Source organism: Clinocottus analis, unplaced genomic scaffold (assembly GCF_023055335.1).
Source record: "Clinocottus analis isolate CAN_PGR_092001 unplaced genomic scaffold, fCliAna1.0.p SCAF_32, whole genome shotgun sequence".
NCBI lineage: Eukaryota > Metazoa > Chordata > Actinopteri > Perciformes > Cottidae > Clinocottus > Clinocottus analis.
Window position 1 is genome coordinate 185,001 of NW_027176065.1, and position 19,139 is coordinate 204,139.

The window sequence follows — 19,139 nt, forward strand, 5'->3', positions numbered from 1 at the left end:
GACGAGGATCTGACGGCAGAGAAAGGAGTCGGGGGGAAGACAAACACATAAAGGAGTCAGAGGAGAGACAGCTGTGAGGGATTAGGAGAAGCAGAGCGAGTCAGTAGGAGACAAGGAAGTAAGGAGTCAAAGGAGTCAGAGGAAATCACAGCCTGTAAATAAGTGGACGCAGTAACATCACTCGGTTTATGGACGACTGCTTTGACGCCTTGAGTTCATCATTTAGGTCGTCGCCATTTTATTTTTGGCAACTAGTGAGCGGAGATGATAGCGACCTGTCAATCACCTTGTAGCCCCGCCCCTAAAGCGTCCCCTGCTTACTGGTCTGTTTGACTCTAAATGAGCATAATTTACTGAATGGACATCATGCTGTATTGAAGTCCTCTCAGGCAGAGGTCAAAGAGGTCATAACGAGGGTGCCGGGAGGAGAAGTCAGAGGGTGAAAGGCAGAAGTGGAAACGGCATGGAGTGGTACCTCCTCCTGGGCGCAGTAGAGCTCCTCTCTGGTGGTGCAGATGGTGCTCTCCCTCTGCTCCCTCAATGCCTCCATGTCGGCCTGCAGCTTCCCAAGCTGAGCTACACACACACACACACACACACAAAGAGAAGGTCAGGTGATCATGTTTTCAGGTGTGTGTGTGTGTGTGTGTGTGTGTATATATGTATGTGTATTCACTTACTCTGCAGGTACTGGATCTGTTTGGTCGACTCTTCAGTCTGCTGAGAGTTACTCCTCCTCTCCTCCTCCAGCAGCGCTACACACAGACACGCACACACACACACACACACAGTCATGTGGTTACCATCCATGTCATGTGACGAACAGTAACAGTAACATCATTCTGAATAAATCTGCGTTACCTTGCAGCTCCAGACACCTCTGCTTGCCGGTGTTGGCTAGTTCCTGGGCGTCCAGAAGCTCCCGGTGGAGGTGGTGGATGACCTGCTCCGTGTCTCCAGGCTCTAGACCGGCCCGATGCAGCTCATCTACACACACACACACACACACACACACACACACACAGATAGACAGAGTAATTAAAAATGTATACAGTTCCTTCACCAAAGAGAGGACTTGCAGCAAACAGCAGCTGCAGAGCTCCCCCTGGTGGACGGATCACTGCATGACACACTCGTGTTTGTTGAAGCAGAGATGAGCTGCCGTGGTACCTTTGAGCAAAGCTACTCTGTTCTGAGGTTCATTCAGCTCCTGGTCGTCCATGTTGCCGTCTGAAACACACACACAAACACATTCATGCTGTGTTTCTAATGGCAACTAAAAAACACTGCAATCACTTTAACTGCAGCAATGTAAATACATTTTAAATACTTTTTATTCGGATTTTGGATTTTTTACAGTTTCACTGTTTATTTATTATTACTTGTTACTAATAAAGAACTATCTTTTTTTATTTTTTTTAATTGTATTTAAAATGATCTAGGAAAAAAATCACTCATGTCTTTCGGTTAAAATAATAATATATATATAAACTTGACAAAGAAATTCAAGTGTTTTAATGTCAGCCAGTGTCGCATGTACTACTCTGAATGATCAATAACAATGTTAGAAAATAAATCTAAATTTATTATTAAAATTAACTTATTCCAAGATGAATTCACGACAGACGTTTTGCTCCAAAGGAAACGGCGACAGAGATCAGACATTAACTGTTTAAAAATGTTGACATCCGAAAACAAAAGAGCTCAAACCTGAGAGAAACCTTCTGCCTCCAACGTGAATCACTGTGTGTGTCTGTGTGTGTGTGTGTGAGTGAGTGTGTACACTGACCTGACGTGTCGTCGCTGCTGCGATCTTTGCTGGGACTCAGAGTGTCGGACATGTCTGACTCTTTGGCGTCCATCGTATTGCCTGTGGACACACACACACACACACACACACACACAAAGACGGACACACACACACACACACACACACACAAGGACGGACACACACACACACAGGTTGGTTATCCAACAGAGAACAGAGTGACACCAAAACAGAAAAGGCATAGAACAAATAATAAATAGGTTCCCACAAGTTTGCGCATCTGAGCACAAAAATCACACACTGCATCAGTGTGTGCGTGTGTGTGTCTGTGTGTGTCTGTGAGGCGCTGCAGCGTTTGTGTGGTGATTCAGAAACAACAAAAGCAGCAGTTCAGAGCATTGTATTGTGCGTCATGGCGCCTCATATAGTGCTGAGACTCACAAAAAAAAGAAAAGAAAAAAAGTCGTCAGCTTCAGTTTGCCCCTGAACGCATCGCACAATGACAACCTGTGTGTGTGTGTGTGTGTGTGTGTGTGTGTGTGTGTGTGTGTGTCTGTGTGTGTTCTACCTTTGAGTCGATCAGGGCTGGCCAAGATGTCGTCTTCTTCTTCTTCCTCTTCGTCGTCTGCGAGCTGGTGGTTCTGTAGGTTGGCGTCCATCACTTCTACAAAACACACACACAGACACACACACATAAACACGGGGGCTTGATTTTGTTTCACAGACGTTAATAGTGTAATGTTTTCTCGTCGGTTCCTTCAGGTTCAGTTGAGCTCTTACCTGCGAAATTGGCCAATTTGTGGATGGAAGAACTCACGGTTTCCTTCAGCTGTTTGACCGCTGCAGGGAGGGAACGAAACAAGAGAGCCGCTGAGTAAAGACACTTTAAATTAGTTATAGAAGATGTGTATTAAAACGATTTGGACTTCGATCCATCATGCAGGCATGTGCCGAACTCTGAAAACGTCCAACTGAACACAGCAACCAGCAAACAGTCGTTCAACTGGAGGCGTCTGAAGGAGGCGGTGCTCATCGCTTCAGAGACTTTATGCGCCTGAAAGCATCCTGCGACACGTTGGCCGAGATGTTGTTGTGTTATAAATGTAAACAACGTCAAGCTGCAGAGGTCACGAAGGAGAAGTACACAGAATACATCAGTTTGTGGTACCGACTGAAGGACACAACGGTTGTGTAGAAACTCAGAGGCTTCACCGTGAGACATTGAATGATCCGGATTAAAGTGGGAATCGCCGCCTCTCTGGCGTCTTTCTTGTGTATCAACAACACAACTATACACTTCATTGTGTACATGAGCAACACAACTATACTCTATCTAAAAGGACACATTTGTAAAGTAAAAATAAGTCCAGGATAATAAATAAATATCAAGCGTTGAACTAAAGTCGTTAAAATCTTGTTGAAAACGAAGGACAAGTGTTATAAAACCAAGTTAAAACTGATCCTAGATGTCTTTTCATCTGCAATAAAAACATTTAACACACACACACACACACACACACACACACACACACACACACACACACCAGCAGCTCCCTCAACAAACCTCAAACATCCACAACTTGACTGATTGCGGTGCATCTCCATGAGATGAAGCCAAGATAAAATAATCCTTCAATAGTCCCTCAATGGGGAAATTACAGGATTACAGCAGCACCGCTCACAAGTAATAAATCATAAAAAAGTATAAAAATCAAGTAATATAAATAAACAGAAGTAAACAAAATTAACAGTAAGAAGAATATTAAATATACAGATGGACTAAAATGTGTATAAAAGTACTTAAACATGTGTATAAAAGTACCTCAACATACTTAAATGTGTGTATAAAAGTACTTAAACATGTGTATAAAAGTACTTGAACATACTTAAATATGTGTATAAAAGTACCTAAACGTACTTAAACGTGTGTATAAACGTACTTAAAAATGTGTATAAAAGTATTTGAACGTACTCAAAAATGTGTATAAAAGTACTTAAACATGTGTATAAAAGTACTTGAACATACTTAAACATGTGTACAAAAGTACCTAAACGTACTTAAACGTGTGTATAAAAGTACTTAAAAATGTGTATTAAAGTACTTAAAAATGTGTATTAAAGTACTTGAACATACTCAAAAATGTGTATAAAAGTACTTTAACATGTTAAAGTACTTTAACATGTTAAAGTACTTTAACATGTGTACAAAAGTACATTACATATTTTAAAAAATGTACATATTTTAAAAAATGTGTATAAAAGTACTTTAGAAAAGGTTTCCACAACCTGGACTTTGAACCCGTTCAGGTATTTAAAGTGAGGATAAAAGCTGCTGAACTATTTCCCTCAGAGCGACGGGAGGAAGAGGAAGAGCAGAAAGAGAGACCAGAGGAAGAGGAAGAGCAGAAAGAGAGACCAGAGGAAGAGTAGAAAGAGAGACCAGAGGAAGAGTAGAAAGAGAGACCAGAGGAAGAGTAGAAAGAGAGACCAGAGGAAGAGGAAGACAGAAAGAGAGACCAGAGGAAGAGGAAGACAGAAAGAGAGACCAGAGGAAGAGGAAGCGCAGAAAGAGAGACCAGAGGAAGAGGAAGACAGAAAGAGAGACCAGAGGAAGAGTAGAAAGAGAGACCAGAGGAAGAGGAAGACAGAAAGAGAGACCAGAGGAAGAGGAAGACAGAAAGAGAGACCAGAGGAAGAGGAAGACAAAAAGAGAGACCAGAGGAAGAGGAAGAGCAGAAAGAGAGACCAGAGGAAGAGTAGAAAGAGAGACCAGAGGAAGAGCAGAAAGAGAGACCAGAGGAAGAGGAAGACAGAAAGAGAGACCAGAGGAAGAGGAAGACAGTAAAGAGACCAGAGGAACAGCAGAAAGAGAGACCAGAGGAAACCCAGCGGCACTTAAAAACTGATCCAGGAGCTGCTCAGACCAAGAGGAGCTTCATGTAACGTACAAAGAGCGAGCAGCAGATCATGTAAGTGACATGTAATCTTAATTAAGAGATTTTTGTGTCCCGACATTTGAAGAAAATCTTAAATTTTATCTTCTCAAACTTTCTGAATTAAGAGTCGTCGTTGCTGAAACTGTCACCTGATGGTGAACCATGAGAGATGAAAAATGCTTTAATATTCTGTGTGTAAGCTGCAGTGAGCTAAACACGTAGCTTTAATAGCTCACGAGCAAACGTTGAGATAAAAATATGGATCTTAGAAGTAAAAAAAAAAATCAACTTACCGTTTTCTAATTTTGACGCAAAATACTTTTTTTCCTGTCTTTTTCCAAGCAGCGATGGGAGTCTGTGCTTTCGTGTGTTTGTGTGTGTGTGTGTGTGTGTGTGTGTGTGTGTGTGTGTGTCAGGAATGTGTGATTGTACTCACGCGGACACTCAATCAACTGTTGGATTCTAGTCGAGTCTCCTCCGCTGTTGTGAATGTGACAGTTGTCTGATAGAAACACAGAGCGCCGGCGTTACTACGCTCACCACCAGGAGAGGAGCTGGGTGTGTTTTTACATTCAGGAATCCATCGATTCTGCTCATCGGAGCCACGAAACAAAGTCTTTTTCAGTCAGGAATGCAAAAATAAGGCTAAGTATTTGGATTTAGATGATTTAGAAGCTTGTTAAAATGACTTTAAAACCTCCAAGGAAGCCTTGGAGACAATGTTTTACTGTTTAAAGAAATCTGGTGATTTGTTTTCTTTCCTCTGTTTGTTACTAACAGGTGAAAAAAACCTAATTTGTGTTGTTGTAATACTCATTTCAGCCACAAGAGGCTCCATTACTGCATGATCTGTTGCTCTATAGTAGACTAAAAACATGATATGTTTCCTCAAAGTGAGCTTCAACATACTTAACTTGCGAACACAAAATATATGTATATTAAATATATATTTGTATACACAAACGTTCCAGACAAGAAGCACCAGTTTTTCTTTCATTTTGCCTCTCTGGGCTTCCGTAGTTTCAGGACTCCGTTTGGTTTATATGTTCTCTCTTTAAAAGCGACTTTACTTTCTGGAATCGATGAGCAGAAGGAAATGAATGTGGTTCCTTTCGACACCCAACTCCGTATTCAAAGAGGACGAGATGCGGCAGAAAAGAGCCGAAGACAGAAGCGATGAGGAAGAGAAGAGACAGAAACGAGCGAGTGGAGGAAGCATGACAGGACTATCGAGAACGACACGAACACAAAGACGCTTCACACACAGAACAACAACGCAGTGGACGGACGGACGGTCTCCAGCTCAACATGTGGAATCCAGCGTGAATCCGTCGCTAGAGGATTCAGGATAAAATAGGCACTCGAAGAGGGAGGAACGCAGTGCGATGGAGAACGCACTCGCCCAGCTGGTACAGAACCGAGCTCAGCGGGCCCAGAGCCCGAGAGCGCCGCAAGACGCAACGACGACCCGAGAGGCCGACAGCGCCCGGTGAAGTGCTCACCGAGCGGACGGCCGAGGACGACGTGGAGGCTTACCTCCAGGTGTTTTAAAGACCTGCCGGGAGAGAGTGCCGGCCTGAGGAGAGGCGGGCCGGTATCCTCGATGCTGCGACACCAGTGCGAACGCACACAACTGTCCCACACAACTGTCTCAGATATTCCTATTTTATTCCTGAATCTTGTCAAAACCTCAATATATATATATATATATATATATATATATATATATATATATATATATATATATATATATATATATATATATATATAAATAAAACAAATATATATATATATTTATGTACATAAATATATATATATATATTTAAAAAATATATAAATAAAAATATATATATATATATATATATTTAAATATAAATGACCGCTATTCCCTTAAGATGACGCCTCTCAGTTTAACTATTTATTTTACCACTTAATAATTAAAAGAAATTCCTCTGAAATGCCACAATAAGACATTTAAAGACTTGAAAGGAACTCAAGACGGTTCTTTTTAAGCCACGCTGTGATTTAAAACTTTTTAAATGTGTTGAAGTCTTCTGGTCTTGCATGTTATGATGAGTGGACGGCGAGCACTTGGGTTCAGAACCCTCCATCTAGAAATCAATAAATCTAGAAAAAAAGCTCTTCATCCCGCCTGAATGTCCTCCTACGTCGTTGGTTTCATTGGTCGTAAAGTTTCATCCGGCTGCGATTAACCCCCAGGGGTCACCAGAGGTCGTTTTAGTGACGCCGGTGTGAAATATTTTTAAATATTTTCAAATGGAAATGCCCGTTTTTCCCGCCAAAATGAAGTCTAGCTTTGGAGCAGTATTCAGCATGAGAACGTTAGTGCTAATGAATGAATTCGGTCTCATACATTCCAGCTCTCCATCCGCATCTCCACCAATAGCACCGTCATCGGTGTCTGTATCCTCATCCTCCCCGTCTTCCTCCTCGCTCTCGGGTGCGTGCGGGCTCTGTTTGTCCTCGACAGGCTCGTCTACCGGTCCGTGGGAGACAATGTCGACATCTGTCATGTGACCAGATCAGATATGTATGTGTATGTGTATGTGTACACACACACACACACACACACACACACACACACACACACACACACACACACACACACACACACACACACACACACACACACACACACACACACACACACACACACACACACACACACACACACACACACGTATTCCAGCCCCACACATGATCACAGCAGGAGGAGGCGGCTTCCTTTTACAAAAGTGTCTCTGGAGGAAGAGTGAGCAGTGAGGCCGTGTTCCTCATTCAGTCCCCAAGAAGTCAATCAGTGACCAGAAGCTCGTTTTCCACCAAAGAAGAAGACAACAAAACCCAAGCAGTGGACAGTTTTGGTAACCAGGTAAACCACCAAAAACAACCCAGAAACCCTCAGGTTCGACACGAGCGCCACCGCGTCCCCGAGAACACACGCCCTGATTTGTTTATTTGTTTATTTGTTTAAAAATCAGACGTTGACCCTCGTTGAGCGGCCGAAACTTTGAATATGTTGCATTTACAAACCAAAAACAGACAAAAGTCCTTCTCATTCCGCCTTAAACAAAACTTTTGAGACTCTGGTTGTGATTCATTCACATAAATAATGACAAATATTATTAGACATTTATTTGACTATTTTACAAGGTGCGAATCAACCTGGAAAAGCCACTATTGGTGGGCTCGAATATATATTTAGAATATTATTTTATGGTTTTGACACCTGCTCCAAGACAAACCTGTGCATGTGTGCGAATAAAGTTGATTCCAACAGTTATTCGTTGTGTTTTTAACATTTTAATGTGTGTATTTAGGGCGGACTGATGAGTTATTACCAGCAACAAACCATAAACTGTCACCTTTGTTGAGTTTTCTGAATGTAAATCTGGACAAAGGGACAGCCGAGTCTCCCTGAAAAGCTCTAAAACGTCCCGAGGGTTTACGTTCACATGTCGACTCAAACGTCACGGAGGACGCGAGAGGGGCGGAGCCAAGAGACCGAAACAGAAGAAGAAAAAGAAGAGCCAAGACCTCCACCGTGACAGACAACAGAGAGACGGATGAACGGAAAGAACGGCGGGCAACAGGAAGTCGCATGGACGCCATGCAGAATCTCGTCATGCGGGATCTCGTCATGCATCATTAGTGCAGGATGAGGAAGTGGAGTTAGCGGCGAGAAAGAGAGAGAGGCGGCCGGCGGGGCTGACGAGGCGAGTCCCGGAAGCAGACCTGAACATGCGTGCACTCACCCAGGCTGTTGTTTTCCTTTATGCTTTTCTCTTGCAGCTGTTCTAACCGCACTGGAAACAACAACAACAACAGCAGAAGAAGAAGAGAGAAGCGTTGATTGACAGGAAGTCCCAGCGGAGCCCCATGATTTGGTCAAAGGCGCGTTCTGACCCGCTCACCGGCAACTCTTTGCGTTAGAATCATGATTGGTTTGCAGTGTGCCAGCTTGTTAAATGTTAGTGTGTGTGTGTGTGTGTGTGTGTGTGTGTGTGTGTGTGTGTGTGTACCCTGCAGGGCGGCGAGCCTCTCGTTGGTGAAGTCGTTGTCGGCCTGCAGAGCTTCGATGCGAGCCTGGAGAACCTGCTCCTTCTCCTCCATCTCCTCGATCCGCAGCTCCAACTCCCTCTTCTCCGTCGCGCCCCGCTGGGTCAGCTCCTCCTGCCGCTCCTCCGCCGCCTGGAGAGGAGGAAGGAGGAAGGAAGGAGGAGGGAGAGAGAGAAGGAAGGAAGGAAGGAAAAAGGAGAAAAAGATAACAGGTAGACAGAGAGAGAGAAGTAACGTGAAAAATATTTTAAAATATAATAAAATCATGTGCAAAAAGGGAATTAAACATATTTTACTTCAAACAAATTCACAGTAATAAATCAATTATTTGTTTACACTTTGTAATAACCATCTTTAATAAATGGAACATTGATAGTTAATTAAACTAGAGTTGTTTTACCATTTACTATCACATCATTTAGTCATTATTGAGCGTCCTAATGACCTTGATCTTGTCGGTGAGCTCTTTGATCTCGTTGACGGCGGCGTTGTACTTGTTGGCGAGCTCCCTCAGCTCCTCCTGGCCCCTCTCGGACATCTCCTTCAGGTGGGTGCACTCGTCCTCCGTGTTGCTGAGCGAGCGCTGCGAAAATAAACAAACAAACATGAAGAAAAACCCCGAGCCCCCCCACCCTTTGTGATAATGAGCCTCGACATGACCGGTCTGAACGTCTGAGTCTTACCTCCACCTCCGACAGCTTGCGCACCACCTCGATCTTCTCCTGCAGGACTCTCCTCAGAGACTCCTTGGCCGTCGTCTCGTAGTTGTGTTTGTCCTCCTGCAGCGCCAGGAGTTCCTTACGGATCCCTTCCTCCGTCTGGGACTGTCGGAGAAGAGAGGTTCATCGGGGGTTTTTTAAAAAAAATAAAAGTGGATGAAAAAGTTTGATCCCAGTTATCGCAGGAGGTCACGTGATGCGTCGTTACCTTCGAGTGAGCCTGCAGCTGACTGCCCATCACCTCCAGTCTGGAGAGCAGCCGGTCTTCATCAATCAGAGCCTGGCGAGGACACACACACACACACACACACACACACACACACACACACACACACACACATCGTTTCATATCCAAGAGATAAACAGGGACGATGGGGAAAGCTCCTACGCGGTGTGCAGGACCAAAATAACATCAAGCGATGGTTCAGTTATTTTTTACACAAATACATCGTTACAGAAAATGTAACTTTAAGAGAAATTATAAAAAGCTGCTTAAGGTTAGCGTTACGAAGTTAAACACAATTAGTCCTTCACAGAAAAATACGAGAAGTCAGTTTTTGTCCATCGTCTCGCATTCTCGTCATATTTCACAGTGACGTGAGGCCCATCGACACTCTTTAAACCCAGAAAACTGAATCCACAGTTTGATTTCTAACCCTAACTCTGATTTTTAGCGTTGCAACGTGTCATTTCCGGTTGCATCAGGTAAACTGAACAGATGAATAAACCAAAAACGTGAAAAAGTGGAAAGTCAGGAGGCGGGACAAATGCTGGAATTGGTGACGTCGAGGGTTTTTATTCGCTACCTGCCAGCTGCTCTCTGAGGCCTCCTGCGTGTTGGCTAGCAGACGCTGCAGAGTGGCGAGCTTCTGCTCCAACATCTGCTCTCTGTGCAAGGCCTCCTGGGAAAAAGAGAGAGAGAAAGAAAGAGAGAGAGAGGAATCAGTGACTCACATAAAAGTGATACAGAAATCAGAGCAGGCTCATTTATTACAGTTAAGCGAACAAAGTTATTTATCTTAAATATTACATGTGATCTACTCGTATTGATCCCCAGAGAGCAGCGGCAAAAGGAAATATATAAAACAGTTAAACAGAGAAAAGTAAAATACATGAATAATAAGTGTACATGAATAAAATATGAATTGAATACAAAATAAAAACTAGGCTCTCCTGTTTCCATTATTATGTTTCATGTTGTTATAGGAAGAGACTTTCACTGCTTCTTCAGCGTGTGGTGCCACAGAGAGACCAGCAGGGGTCAGTGTGTTACCTGTAAATACTGGGAGAGCTGGAACAGTTCCTGAGAATACATACTGGGAGTGTTAGCTGCAACCTAGAGAGAAAACACACACACACACACACACACACACACACACACACACACAAACACACACGCAGTTGTCAGAGTTAAGTTCAGTGTTTGAATTAAACATGGACAAACAGATCACACACACAGAGACACACAGAGACACAAACACACAGAGACAGACAGACACACACACACACACACACACACACAGACACACACACGCAGACAGAGAAACACACAGACACACACACACATACATAGAGACAGAGACACACACACACATTCATAAAGACACACACAGAGACAAACACACAGACAGAGGCAGAGACAAACAAAGAGACACATAGACAGAGACACACACAGACAGAGACACACACACAGACACACACACACAGACAGACTGACAGAAACACACAGACACACACAGAGAGACACACAGATAAAGTGACTGACTTTTCAACTTGCTCCAGTTTCCCCCTCGTTTCCAGTCTCTATGCTAAGCTACGCTAACCCTGACTCTATGTCCTGGACGTAACACACAGACATGTTGAACGCTTCCTCCTCTGTGACTTTAGTGCTTAAAAGCTCGATGGCAGTGAAAGCAGACGCATCATGACCCACATGGGATGAAGCCGCTGATACATGTAGTCCTGTCCAAAAAACACAGACTCAGCTCTTTCCATCGCGTGTGAGAGTGTGCGTGTGTGTGTGTGTGTTTCTGAGACCCAGGAGGTGCAAGAATTTTGCTTAAAGACACTTAATTATGTTGGAGAAGTGGTTCAAATCTAATCACCACTCCTCGCTGACACACACAGTCACACACACACACATACACAGTCACACACACACACACACACTATCAACTCCAGCCTACATTCCTCAGACAGGTTACACTGAGGCTGTTGTTCTCACTGTTGCAGGGAAACACAAAACCGGGGTGGGGCAGCTAACAGAAAGCTAACAGGCAGCTAACAGGCAGCTAATAGAAAGCTAACAGGCGGGTAGCAGAAAGTTAAAAGGCAGCTAATAGAAAGCTAACAGGCAGCTAACAGAAAGCTAACAGGCGGCTAACGCGCTGCAGACAGTGTGTGAAAGTGAAGCGTGGACTTCTACACTTGGCCTGGCGCCGCATCAGCGTACGTGCGTTGCGTTGCAGGATTGATGTGAAACAGCAGAGTGTAGTTGTGTATTGATTTGACTGGATGTGGTAATGGGGGCCAACGATCGGGTTAGTCCCGTGTGGCCATCTTTACGATGAGGTCATCTTTACACTGAAAGCCGACACCTGAATGCTGATTGGCTGGACTGGCTGTGCAACAGCGCGTCAAATACAAATACTTCTTTTGTACACTAAATGATAGTGGATTTTTGAAAAGGCAGGTTTTAAAGAATCTGGCAACAATACATGTTAAGATAGCAAAAAAAATTAAATGTGTTTTAATATTTGTACATGTATGTTTGCATGCAGCTAGCTAACATGCTAACTGACATTAGAAAAAAAATAAAAAACGCTCTCCAAAAAAAAAAATGTGGCTCTTAAAACTAAAATTTGCTCCCAAATAAAAAAAAAATTGCTCTAAAAAAAAAAATAAAAAAAAACTCTCTTCCAAAAACAATTTCCTCTCAAAAAAAAAAAGTTTAAAAAAAAACGCTCTCCAAAAAAAAATTTGCTCTGGAAAAAAAAAAAAAAAAAAAATTTGCTCTCAAAACTAAAATTTCCACTAAAAAAGATACCAAAAAAAAAAAAAAAACGCTCTGAAAAAAAATTTCCTCTCAAAAAACCTGCGCTCTCAATCCAAAAAGTTACAAGTTGAGTTTTTTTTTTTGGGGAGCAAATTTTAGTTTTGAGAGCAAAGTTTTTTTTTGGAGAGTGATTTTTTTTTGGGGAGCAATTTTTGGAATTGAGAGCAAAGATCTGGAGATAATTTACTTACAAACAAGACATTTGCTCGGGTAAAAAAAGACACAACTCTACCTTCATACGGGTGACTCTGATGTTACTGTTTTACAGCAACAAAGGGCAAAGTGGAGCATTATTCCATCAATGTAATGCATCGTTAAAACCCACAAGTATTATTGTTAAAAGATATTTGATTGCACTTTAAATAGTCTTAAAGACACAGAGCACTGGGAAGTGAAACGGTGGGAACGAATGAAACTTTGCTTCCTCGAGCAAATGAATGACTTCTGGCAGCAACCTCAGCATTCCTTTTCCTCCATCAGCTGACTACTCCACTCTGTGTGTGTGTGTGTGTGTGTGTGTGTGTGTGTGCAAAGAATACTTATGCGTGTGAAAACTACCAATCACACTCACACTCTCTAACACACACACTTTAAAATCCCAAAAGCGGCTTGACACGACGGTGGCGGCGGCTGTTCTTACCTTGTCTACAGGTAGCGGTAACGGAGCCTGGATGACACTGAAAGAGAAGGAGGGAGAGAAAGATGAGAAAACATGGTTGTCACCATAGAAACAGCAAGGAGGGAGGACACACGGAGTAACCACAGCGACGGAAAAAGAAGAAGAAGAGGAAGAAGACAGAAAGAGAAGCGGGCTTTTGAAGGTCTGTTGACACTTGTGGCTGCTATGCAATTAAAAAGCAGCGCTTTTTCCACGTTTTCTTCGCGTTTTTTCAACGTTTTCTCCACGTGACTTTTCAATATCTCCGAAGGTTTGCAATGATTATTTTCTCTCTTTGCATCCTTTGTGCAGCCCTGAGCCTCGAGGGATTGATATCGTCTGATATCGGGTCGCTCATGCAGAGCGGCGTGAGGCCGCTTTGAGTCAGCGTTACACAACGTTTAAAATCACATCTTTCATCAAAACGGCCATTTTTTACATCACATGTCTGAAGCAAAATTTTTTTTTTTAAAAAGTGAATCACAGACACATTTAGGAGTTGTCATAACAAATAAGGGTGCAGTAAACCAACACAGAGTCACGCTAAGGTGAAACTAATCCGGCATTTAGTTTCTGCCCCGCATGAACGTGACCTCCGCGCCCTATCAGTGGAGGTATTTATTCAGGGTAGTGTATCTTAAAGCAACACGAGGTCACGCTGGTTTGTTTTAGTTGAAGATAATCCAGAGGTTCAGGGATGAAGGTTAACTACGCCGAGTCTCTGTTAATGAGTAGCGGCCGAGCAGCGAGAGGAGGGGTGGAGACAGAAGCAGCGCCTGAAACAACTCTGAGGTCAAACCGCCGCCACGCGCTCGTTAAAACGCACAATGCGAGTGTGGTGCGCTCACACCGGGGCGACAAAAGAACACTTGTAGACGGGAAGCAGCCGAGCAAACCAGTCGACCACCTGACTATTCATACTATGTGTGTATTTTATTCTTTTTCATCATCTCCATTTGGGTAAAACGGCGAGAACCATTTAACTATATTTCACAAAAGATCCCAATATACACGATAGAACAAACCGTGACGCCAATAATATTTGACACATGGATTTCCATGACTTTTAACCACATTTCCACAACCTTTAAACCCAACTTCCATGACCTTTAACCCACTTTCCACGACTTTCATGACCTTAAACCATGAGAAAACATTGTGGGAAATGTGTGTGTAAACAGTAAAAAGTGATAAAATGTAGTATTTAAACTAACAATGAGGATTCAAAGCATACAGTAAACCTTAAATAACACAAATGAATGAGAGACAATAGTTTGATTAAAAGAATAAACATTTGTATGCTGCTGATATTTTGAGCGTCTTTCATTTAAAAGCAGATTCATTATTTCAAACTCAGTGTAAATGAACGTCATGAACACATGAATATAACACATTTACAGGACTTTTACTACACTTTCGGGGTTATATTTAACTCTTGGACCACTTGGATTGTCAGGTGACGTCTGACTCGGTTCCTTTGTCGCTATATTTATGATTTAAAGACATTCCTCGAGTGTTAACGAAGCAGCCAGATTTAGCAAATCCCCGGTTTGAGATTAAGCCGGGAGTTACTACATATTTACACAAACTTGACACACAAAGCAGTCGCGGATTAACTCGCAGCTGGTGCAACTTAATCCTGGATGTTACAATCTAAAAAGGTATGTTTAAAGTTGAGGAACGAATTCACACAAATGAGATTAAAAAAAATTGACTGAGGCAGCTCATATGGAATAATAAAGATCAAAGTTTAGTGACTTTCATAAAACACGCTTGAAGAATGGATGCCGCTGTGCCACTCGGGAATTTAAAGTCTCCACCAGGAAATAATCCTCCTTAACATGTCTCCTTAAGCATGTATCCTCTTTAATGCGTCTCGGTAAGCTGCTGAGTGCCATTTCAAAAGGTGCATGCTGTATACTTTTGCAAAAAGGGTTATTGGAAACTCTACAGAAAGACTGTCACTGAATAAAACGAGTGCACACACGGTACGTTTCTGAAGCGCACTTATTGCCATTTCAATTTTCTCTCCAGTGGAATTTTTCTATTTTTCCCAGAGACCTTTTAAATTAATTGATTTACGATGCATACCAGCTTTTACGCCGTTATTATGCAGCGCTCTTTTGTCTTCTCGTCCTTAATGCATCCGTCCCACTGTTTTTTTGCTGCGTTTCGTTGATTCACAGCGAACCGACCGCCTGTTTACTTGTTTTTATCACGACCGACTGGCTGCAGCGGATCTGTCAGTCAAAACGGCACCAACACAGCAGGAGGCTGCACATCCATCGTAAGATTTATGAATTATTATTAAAGTTCCCCCACAGGATGAACTGTAGTAACTTTGGTGATGATGTCACCTTTTATTTAACGGCACCGTCTTTGTTCATGACAACCTTTTGTGACAGGAAGTGACTGTTTTATGTTCTTGTGAATCGGGAAGCCACATCAACACTATGGTTCACAACAAGTTTAATTATGATGACACATCTGCCACAAATCTGTAATTTTATAATCTATAAAAGCGACTCTCGAGATGTTGAAACATCATCTGCATCAAACCCTCGTTTTCTGTCCTCAAACAAACAAACACTCCCCCAAAACAACACGTTTTTTTTTTTGTTTTGTTTTTTAAAAGGTTGAGGAAAAAGAGAACATGACCTAAATTCACAGCTCTTCCACTGAGACTCACGGGAACATCAAGTCTACGCACGCGCCCGTCTGCAGGAATCAGTCATCCACATCTCATCCATCAGAGTGTTTTGCATGCAGTCCAGCAGAGAAAACACGAGCAGTAGTTTCCATCTGAACCCAAACACGATGTCTGTAGTAGCAGAGAGCGCTTCAGTACGAGTGTTTGTGTGTTGTTTGCCATTTCATCTCGTTTGTGTACATTGTTGTTGCTTTTTTCGTTAGTTTTTTACCATGTGAAGTGCCTTTAAAGCGCTACACAAATAAATATATATGATTATTTATTATTATTTTACAGTTTGAGTGTCAAAGAGCATCAAGGACCAAAAGACGAAGGTGGGCGTGTCCCATTGAAGGTGGGTGTGTCTTATTGAAGGTGGGTGTGTCTTATTGAAGGTGGGTGTGTCTTATTGAAGGTGGGTGTGTCTTATTGAAGGTGGGTGTGTCCTATTGAAGGTGGGTGTGTCTTATTGAAGGTGGGTGTGTCCTATTGAAGGTGGTTGTGTCTTATTGAAGGTGGGTGTGTCTCATTGAAGGTAGGAGTGCTGAGAACATTGGCGGATCAATACTTTGAGAATCGATTAATAATCTAATGAACAATTCATGAACAAAAAAAATGCAAAAACATTTGGTGTTTTCAGCTTCTGAAATCGAGAAACGGATGAACTGATGAATTAACATGAAATAACTGCCCACAACCAACTCTGGGAAAGATGACTTGCATTATCAAAAAAAGGAAACACGAACGGATCGTAAGACATTTGGCGTCTACTGACACAATATATGGAAATTGGAGTATTCAAGTATTAAGATAAATGTTCAGCGAGTTATAAATCTGAGCGTTTCTTCTGCACACTTACATTAATTACACATTTGCCAGAGATTAATTTAGCTACGTTTTGCTGAAATAATCCATGTCATGAACCACTTCAAGTTTTAAAGTCAAGTAAAATGCTGATTCTGCAGTTGAGTGAAAGGACACAGGGATTTAATTCATCTGCGGGACACATTTCATATAATTATTTTTGCCAAAATGAAATCGTGAGATACATAAATGTATGTCCACTAATATTTCAGAAACATGAATCCCTTCTCGCAAAAGCTTTGTAACGAGACCGGTCCGTTTAATACAACAACAACAACTCCTGTATAAGAAACTGAAAAGGAGTAGAAGATGCTTTCATCTGCATGAAACCCAACAGGCATCTGAACACAGAACACAAGTTGTGTGTTCTCGAGCGTAAAACAAAATCACTTCAGAGACCCAGCTTCACGTTGTGACTGTACGCCCCTTTAAAAACAACAACAACAACAAGAAAGAAAACAGACACAAGCAACAGCTCCAGCCTCACGCTGTGTCTGTAAAACACAGAGTCCTGGTTCAGGTTCTGGGCAACAGAGACGTTTACCTGTCGGCTCTTCCTCCAGCGTGCGTCAGGTGACGATACGTCACCTGACAAAGGTCACGGCTCGGCCAAAGGTCACCGCTCGGCCTGACTCAGACCCTGCCCCCCTCCCTCCTCCTCCCGTGAGAAAATGGATCCGTCCTCCTCGCTTCCTCTTCTCTCCCAGTATCACACCGAGCAGCTGATACCTCTCTACTTTTCCAGAGCATCGAGTGGAGTTATCCCATCAACACAAACTTATTTTCTCTCTACTCTTTACCGCCGCCGCTCCTTCTCGGAGCAAAGCAGCTGATTTTTTTTTCTTCTTCTTCTTTCTTTGACTTGTGCAACTTACTGTAGCTCCGCCCACTCTGGCGCACACTGTGAGAAAATACCCCCCCGCCTCCTCCCCCTCCTCTCTCTCTCCCGCTCTTCACTTTCTTTACTTTATGGGCTGTTGCATAAGAAGGTACGCTGGATAACTAACCTGGCGTCGCATGAGGGGGCGGAGTTATCAATCGACAAGCTGGCCTTCAAACGCTCCAATCGGCAGCGAGAGCGGTTCTGATAAATGAAACAGCAACTCTAACCACTCGACCACGTGTGTGCGTGTGTGTGTGTGTGTGTCTGTGTGAGTGCAACAGGCTGATAAGGGAAACAAAAGAGAGCTATTGTCATGAAATGGAGATAGACAACAATGGCGGTTAAGTCAAACCAGGTTTTACTTGAATGCTTCGGCGTGATGACGGTTTCCTGTCCAGGAACCAGAGGAGCGATGACAGTTTTAAACTCACGACGTGTGTGTGACTTTTATGGTTGTCGTGTTGTCGTGTATTCATCGCGGTGATGTGACTCAACGCGGAGTCGCTCTGTAGCGACGCCTTCACCGCTGATGTCACAGCAGGTGATTCACACTAGATGGAAAACACAATATTATGATTTGTTTTTAAACTAAATCTCATAGAAGTGGCTCCAGGGAGCTACGACTGCAGCTATTTCATTTAATTTGCAGTAATTTACCTTTTCTATTACTTATTTAACTTACTCTTATTGCCATTCTACGTCTATGTCAGTACTTCTTTCCCGCATAATAATTGTTATTAAATGGCTCATATGAGTTTAAATTTGTAGTCTATTGTTGTTGTTTTTTGTATTCTTTGATCAGAATTTCATTCGGGATCAATAAAGTCGTCTCATATCTGGCAGACTTTAAACCGTAAAGCCCAAAAAAGATAAATCAAACTTTTCCTTTGTGCGTTTCACAGTAATGAAAGATAATCATTTAGGTTTTTTAAAAGGTCACAGACTTGGTCTAATGTTCTGACGGGTGCACACAGAATAATAATAATAATAATAATAATAATAATATAAAACATAAGACTGCTTGAAGCTGCGGCCGGCAGGCTTCCTGGTGGCTAACGCCGACCTGCAGGGGAGCAGATATTAATACATTTGTGTGATTTTAGCTTCACACCGCTCTCTGGAAAGACTAATATTTAGATTCTATGACGATTATATCACCTGTAATTCGGCCCAGTGACATCACACAGTGGAAATTGAAGCATTCAGCCGATTCACCAACTAAACGGCTTTCTTAAATCGACAATTACACGACATAACAAATGTCAACATTTAGAGGAAAAGAGAAGCAAAGCCAGCAAAGCCAGAAATTCCAAAATAAGTTTGTCAAAATGTATTTGTGGTTAACTAAACTACCAGTGGCCAAAACATGTATGTTTCATGTTCTCTTTAAATGTGAGGTTTATTTGATTTGAGGTAATCGAAGCGGAAGTGAGCGGAGGCGGCGTACGGATGCTTTTTTAGAGAGTTTTGGCTCAAAACGTGACTTT

The 19,139-nt window shown here is 42.5% G+C and overlaps 1 protein-coding gene across 6 annotated transcripts in view; it reads right to left on the bottom strand.

The window, feature by feature from the left end:
- The window catches only part of slmapa (sarcolemma associated protein a), a 48,500-nt gene that overhangs the window by 9,084 nt on the left and 20,277 nt on the right, over positions 1–19,139 (bottom strand). For 4 of the 6 annotated variants that reach the window (XM_068595815.1, XM_068595819.1, XM_068595817.1 and 1 more), the window contains 17 exons: positions 13,199–13,235; positions 10,777–10,839; positions 10,310–10,405; positions 9,712–9,783; positions 9,468–9,608; positions 9,230–9,367; positions 8,748–8,916; positions 8,481–8,531; positions 5,141–5,206; positions 2,549–2,608; positions 2,337–2,432; positions 1,790–1,870; positions 1,171–1,230; positions 862–987; positions 681–755; positions 476–576; positions 1–9 (listed from right to left, as the gene is read on the bottom strand). The exon at positions 1–9 is cut by the window's left edge and continues 196 nt beyond it. In XM_068595815.1, coding sequence (XP_068451916.1) covers positions 1–9; positions 476–576; positions 681–755; positions 862–987; positions 1,171–1,230; positions 1,790–1,870; positions 2,337–2,432; positions 2,549–2,608; positions 5,141–5,206; positions 8,481–8,531; positions 8,748–8,916; positions 9,230–9,367; positions 9,468–9,608; positions 9,712–9,783; positions 10,310–10,405; positions 10,777–10,839; positions 13,199–13,235 — 1,441 coding nt within the window. The remainder of the gene's footprint in view (positions 10–475; positions 577–680; positions 756–861; positions 988–1,170; positions 1,231–1,789; positions 1,871–2,336; positions 2,433–2,548; positions 2,609–5,140; positions 5,207–8,480; positions 8,532–8,747; positions 8,917–9,229; positions 9,368–9,467; positions 9,609–9,711; positions 9,784–10,309; positions 10,406–10,776; positions 10,840–13,198; positions 13,236–19,139) is intronic. The other 2 variants (XM_068595820.1, XM_068595821.1) reach the window with 2 other exon arrangements.